The following is a 6,441-nucleotide window of genomic DNA, read 5'->3' as shown; positions in this document are numbered from 1 at the left end:
TTGTGTTACTAGCAAGATTTATTGCAAGAGTAGCGGTGGTCTATTCTTTCACATCTGTATCAGCTATTGAGAACATCATTTCTCTTGCAGTACACCTTCCCACCAATAGCTGATACAGATGTGACAGAATAGACCACAAATCCTCTTACAATACATCTTCCCACCTTCTGTCACATCTGTATCAGATATTGGTGGGAAGGTGTACTGCAAGAGAAATGATGTTCTCTTCTGTCACATTTATATCAGCTATTGTTGGGAAGGTTTAGTGAAAAGAAATACGTTTAGTCTGTAACGAACAACAAAATTAAGTATTCCTTATTACCTTATCAAAATAGGACCCATTGCAGCGGCAAAACACGACATCCCTATTCATAAGGTATGCTGTCCCAACACTTTTAATTATCCCAGCAATAAGTTAATGGACTTACAACGCTAAAATATGGGATTCGATTTGCCGCGGTGGACAAAGTGCGGATGGCCTGTTGTACGAAGAAAAGAACAGCTTTTTGTTATGTAGAGTGTATATGTTGTGGTAGAAGAGTAATATATGTTCCTAAAAGAAAGCAGACACATACTTCAAGCATCAAATTCATTATTTATTTATGTTCAGATAAGTGATAAATATTTTTGTTATAGAAATAAATAGTTTTCTTTTGTACAACGCATATTAACATTTAATAATATACTACCAGAAAACAGTCACTTGTTCACGTCATTTGTTCACTGAAACCAAAAATACAAAAAATGGGATATTTTGCATTCTATAATAAATCTTGATAATTTTCATTCAAAAGAATTTTCGTATTGCTTAAACAGTAACTGAAACATATGAAGTTTCTTGGTAATTCACTCGTCTTCCTAGATCATATACAATATACACATATAAATGTGCATGTGTTTATGTACCATATATGCACGAGTGAAACAATTACAAAGAGTATATCTCAATACAGTTGAGTAAAGTGGCTAAAAACAAAACATGAATGATTAAGTTGCCTTCGCTGTACAACCCGGCATAAGACATTTCAGTTATTTAATGTTTTCAAAGTTCTACTTCGAAATTTCGTTGCACCGAAACTAATTCTAGTTTAAAAATTAGCTCTTTCGAGATGGTTTGAACTTTTGTTGTTCCTCGTACAATACGAATTTTGTTTAGACGAAGAAAATTAACGACTAGCGGCAAATAAGTGTTGCATATCAAACATTTGACATCCGTGACTTAGAGGAAGAATTATCCAGATTCGACAGACCAAAGGTGAAAACACTTGGCGGGAATCCCTTTTCCTTTATAATGTCTTTTCGAAACTCTCCAGCGGCACTCAATGGTCCAGCTCCAATGGATATCACGTGACTGCTCATTTCTTTGGAAGATTCTGGACTGGTCCTGCCTTCTAGTGAAGACAAGCGTTCTTAGAGCAAAAAAATAAGTAATTGATAAAAATATTTATGAAATTTCGGTTGTTGCTTCTCTAAATTAAAGAAAAAAAATACCAAAAATAAAAAGGAACAATATACAACACGACAGTAATTAGGTAAAAGAGGAGAATTTTAAAGCAACTTATGTTAAGGCAGTTCATACTTTCCACTGGTTTTCCTAACAATTTACCCTTTTTTAAGATGTTGTTGCGTCACCGAGGTCACGTGACTAGTATCACGCCACTTCCTTCTCGAACCTTCGTGAATTGTCGGGAGTTTACTAGATTGGGGGTAGTCTGGTATATATAAGATGGTCACAACGTGATGGGACAATGTGTATGTAATGAGTAATTGAACTGCAGTCAGAGAGTGTGTAATTGAACTGGGTATTGTCGAGCACAAGCACGTGAGACGTTATAGCGTTTGTTATAGAGCGACTGATGAAATTAAGTGTATCAAAGTTGTATTCGGAAAGAATAAACCAGTTTTATTTAAGAAAGGACTTGTGTCGTTAAAGTTTCGTCGGAACGAACTTACGGAAAATTAACTAACGAACGGAGACGTAACAATGTATACTACTGTATTCAGATGGTATATTACCCAGAGCTTCAAAGGATTATGTCTCTACGAAAATAAATGTTTAACAACATATTGCCAAGTATATATTTTGGTATAGTGCAGTGTTGTTATTTCTACATGAATAAGAGTAACTATAGCGCTGAACCCATGTAGTGACTTCCTAATAAACAGTTGTGAGTATTGAACATTCCTATCAAGAAATGATTTGTAATTGTAACAACCACTGGTAACTGTCTGCGGTCTCTGTTTATTTACCTTTAGAATGTTGTTATAGCCCAGAGAATTCTGCATAGTAGGAAAATGCAAAAAATTATACACTGCTGTTACCCTGAAATAGAGATATTCCTACCAAGCTTCTGTGCTGATAGTTTTTTACTGGGAAGTTGGACTGCCTAGTGAAATACATTTAAAGTAGCTATACCTTATATATATAATAATCTTTAGGCGTTATTTAACATGTGGTCTGTGCATAATACCCTGAATGATATTAGGCAATGACGATACAAATAATATTATACGGAATGATTGTGAGCATATACAAAATAAATTATGTGACACGGACTTGGCCTAAATATAATTAAATGTGGTTAAAAGTATTTGTGGAACAACAATGAGATCTAAGGATATATAGGCCTAAAGATACACCACAGTAAATATGTATAACACAATTACGTGGTCTAAAGGCCTTAAATGTAATATGATAAATAATATTTGCCTATTGATTAAACATAAAACTAATTTATCCTGCTTTCATATCATAAGGAAACAATATTCTTAAACTTTACTTTGTGAATAAGCACGTGGCTCCTCGCTCCTTTTTCTGTGAAGAGCCGATATTTTCTGGATTGGTCGAGAACGACGCTTTGTAAGACAAGAATTCTTACACATACTGCAAGCCATTAGGAGCGATAAAATCAAGGAAACTCCTGCTGCACAGCCGATGATTAATTCCACTCTCGAACATCCTGTAAGAAAGATAAAAAATGAAGTTATTATAAACAACCTATAATAATTTGTGTACCTTAAGTTTAAAAGAAAACGTCATCAGTAGAATAAAAAAAATTGTTTAATAGTTTTACTACCGATCGCAGTATATTTGATGACATCATCGAAATAAAAACATAAGATAACGACTACCGATTAATAACGGTTACGTATATTTTAATGAAAAGTATTGAGTCTTTCGATGGTTTTAAGCGTAAACCTGCACCATGGGCTACATGTGCTGTGCCCCTTGTAGGTATAGAACCTCGAATATAGTATTGAAAAAAATGAAAAACCGTGCAATGCGATTGGAAATATTAACAAAATTGTTTGACCTAAACTTGTTTTAGCGCCGATAGCCATCGAGTAGCTTTGCGCGAAATTCGAAACAAACAAACTAACTACTAAAATGATTTAACGCGGTTAAAAACATGTGGTACAATTCTGTGATCTAAAGATATTTATAGCTTTTAAAATGATTTAAACTATGTGTGTAGCTTCAGTGTAGAGATATTTATATTCACTTCTGTATTATTTTCCACTAAGATTAAAATAAAATAGTGTTTGTTTTCATCTACCATTCGCATACTGGGAGACAAAATAATAATCAGTCCTCATGTTTTTTCTTTGTGTTCAGATGTCGTTTCTCCTAAACTGTGGTACGAATTAATATTCATAAAATTCTGAATTAAGTTTGTTTGGCTGTTACGTAAAGATTAAATGAAATGTAAAAAAGTTCAGATTAAAAATAAATAAGAAATGCTGAAATGTAATAATAGTTATATGATTTCACCTGACCGACCTGAACTTTCCTGTAAGTTCGATGTTGCACGTGATATGACATCATGAGTGTCCACTACTATATCTTCACTGACCGACTCACCGTCTTTAGACTCAGCGTAACATTTAACCTATATTAAATCAGTAATAAAATACTACGATAAATGAAAATAAATTAAATTTTATAGGTAGGAAGTTGAAAAAAATACTTGTTCTTTTACGTACTATATGGTTCTATCACATATTATTTGTAAATAATGCCAAAATAATTTAAAAATCTAAAATCATAATCCAATCTTCAATTTGAAAATAATATTCCGTTACTTTGACACGTAATTTTTTTTTAATTAAACGTATTTTCTTTTCCGGAAACGATGTCTTTGTATGTTTGAATAAACCAATTAATTTACATTTCATTTTAATGAATTACTGTACTGATCTTAGCATATGTAATGGTTTCTTCAATAATGTTAACATATAACTAACCTGCACAGAATATAATGCTTCTGGCCACAGGGTTAGCTTGACAACGTTTTCGGCTGTGTACAAGTGTCCAGTAATTTCCACTGAACTATCCAGAACTTTCCATGTGACCTCGTACTTGATAGCCCCGATTGGCCGAAGAGCTGGCCACGTGACGATAGCTTCAACACCAAGGAGGTTAGGATTGTAATCTAAGGAAAGTAAGGTAGGTCTCCATGCATCGACACCTTTTTCGTTTACTCTTAAAATAGAAAGTGTTGATTTCAAAACAGTCTCCGCTTCGTCTCGAGCTTTAAGCTTCTCGTGGTTTGAAGAGTATGGAATTAGTTGTTCTGCGAGAACTCCATTTGACGTCATAGCAACGATCTTAACTTCAGAAACTCGATTTAACCAACCGGCTTTGATTTGTGCTGTTGTTTTCAAAGTCTAAACGAAAGAAGAGTTTTATATATTTGAAATCACAACGATCTAATAAATATTTTGATTCTAGGATGTCCCATCTAATGATAGACCAGCTGATTTTTGTTGAACTTCAAAGTATCCGGGTTACCCTGAGGGCTTGAAAATAATGTTGTTCTTGTTTTTACTTATTACAAACCCACACAGTGGGATATCCGCACTCTTCCACCGTGAGGAATCGAACCCCAGATTTTAGCGTTGTAATTTAAAGTATTATTCAAAATACAAAGAAGTGTTAGTTATCCTTCCTAACAGAATGTCTTACTAAAAACTTACTTGTTTCAAAGGATATTATCTAGACAAATGGGGTCAAACGTGTTTTTACATTTTTATCTATATTTACATGGTAAAAGCCGATTTCGTATAAACTAGATACAGGTTAAAACGAACAATCCACCCGTTTACTTTCTGTTTGCGTGACTTAAGAAAAAAAAAGGAGGCAAGTTAGTTCCAGCTTACTTCTTTGTTCGAAAAACATACGAAGTGTTGTTTACTTTTATAAACATGTTCTATCTGAACAAGAAAATGAATCATTATTATATACAAGCAAATGAGCCTACAAGTTTTAAATATTTGATAAGTACACAAAAAAAACTATCCAGGTGTCGCCTTGCATATGGGGGCATTATAATGTGACGGTCAATCCCACTATTCGTTGGTAAAAGAGTAGCCCAACAAACAAACAAAAACAAACAAACGGCGCTCGACTCACAATCTGAGGGTCGCGGGTTCGAATCCGCATACCACCAAACATGCTCGCCCTTTCAGCCGTTTATCCACTTGGCCATGCCAGGCACCCTTGCATATGATTATAATGATTTCTTTCATACCTGATCCAAAACTTCCCAGCTTTTTCTTAGATCTTCTCTCATCATCACAACGTATATGACGTGTCCTGGGTTGTATGGTTTCGAAGAAACTGGGACAGACCAAGTGAAATTTATGTAGTCAGTCTTAGATTCAATTTTCACGCGAACTGTATGAGGAAAGGACCATATTTGGGCTGAATGCGACACGAAGTTATCTGCAGTGGAGATATATGTCTGTTATTACAGAAATTACTTGCAAATGTTTTGCTACATTGCCTTCTATGGATCGTAAGTTGCAATATGTAAGCCTGTATTTACCTTACTTTTATCAAAAGACATTTTTGTCAGTTACGGTTCTCTTTCCAAGTTCTGAAACAAAAGCCAATCTACAACAAGCGTGTAACTTTATATTTAAATAAATACTATTGCTGAAATAGTGCGTTTAATTCGAAAAGCGTTTTTCACAAGTGGTTAAGATTTCGAAACAGCCTATAAAGTGTTTATAATGTTTTAAAATCTGCCTGATATTTAATTTTGTAAACAAACAAATAACAGTTTTAGTGTTATCTCTGATTCTAAAAATCTTGAACACTGAGAAAATAGAATAAAATGCTTACTTTTACTTCCTTCAAGATGAAAGGCACAAGCTTTCTGACAGCCGAGAAACTAGAAAAAATAAACACAATTTTATAAAAACATCAAAAGTGATAGCTTGTTTAATTGTAACAAACTGCAGACTTGCGATTCATTTACCGTTGAATATTTGTTTTATTCGTTTGTTTGTAAAGTAATATTTCGCACAAGTTTATCTTTGAAACTCTTTTTATCGGGATCTGGGAGTGTCAGGTTTAATGCTTCCACCTCTTCCTCCCACCTGCACTGGTATTTTGTAGCACTGATAAATGCTGAATATTCCATAAATGAAGGTGTT

The 6,441-nt window shown here is 34.1% G+C and overlaps 1 protein-coding gene across 2 annotated transcripts in view; it reads right to left on the bottom strand.

Moving 5' to 3' along the window:
• Positions 1-631: 631 nt before the first annotated feature.
• LOC106469831 overlaps positions 632-6,441 on the bottom strand; it is an 11,534-nt gene continuing 5,724 nt past the window's right edge. The window contains exons 4-9 of one of the 2 annotated variants that reach the window (XM_022399319.1): positions 6,128-6,176; positions 5,532-5,725; positions 4,246-4,668; positions 3,782-3,890; positions 2,781-2,960; positions 632-1,409 (exon numbers count right to left, since the gene is read on the bottom strand). In XM_022399319.1, the coding sequence (XP_022255027.1) occupies positions 1,198-1,409; positions 2,781-2,960; positions 3,782-3,890; positions 4,246-4,668; positions 5,532-5,725; positions 6,128-6,176 (1,167 nt within the window). In that variant the 3' untranslated portion in view covers positions 632-1,197. The remainder of the gene's footprint in view (positions 1,410-2,780; positions 2,961-3,781; positions 3,891-4,245; positions 4,669-5,531; positions 5,726-6,127; positions 6,177-6,441) is intronic. The other variant, XM_022399325.1, reaches the window with a different exon arrangement.

The sequence above is a fragment of the Limulus polyphemus genome, unplaced genomic scaffold (genome assembly GCF_000517525.1).
Source record: "Limulus polyphemus unplaced genomic scaffold, Limulus_polyphemus-2.1.2 Scaffold99, whole genome shotgun sequence".
Taxonomy (NCBI): Eukaryota; Metazoa; Arthropoda; class Merostomata; order Xiphosura; family Limulidae; genus Limulus; species Limulus polyphemus.
The sequence above is the reverse complement of the archived record's forward strand: the minus strand, read 5'-3'. Positions and strand labels throughout refer to the sequence as shown.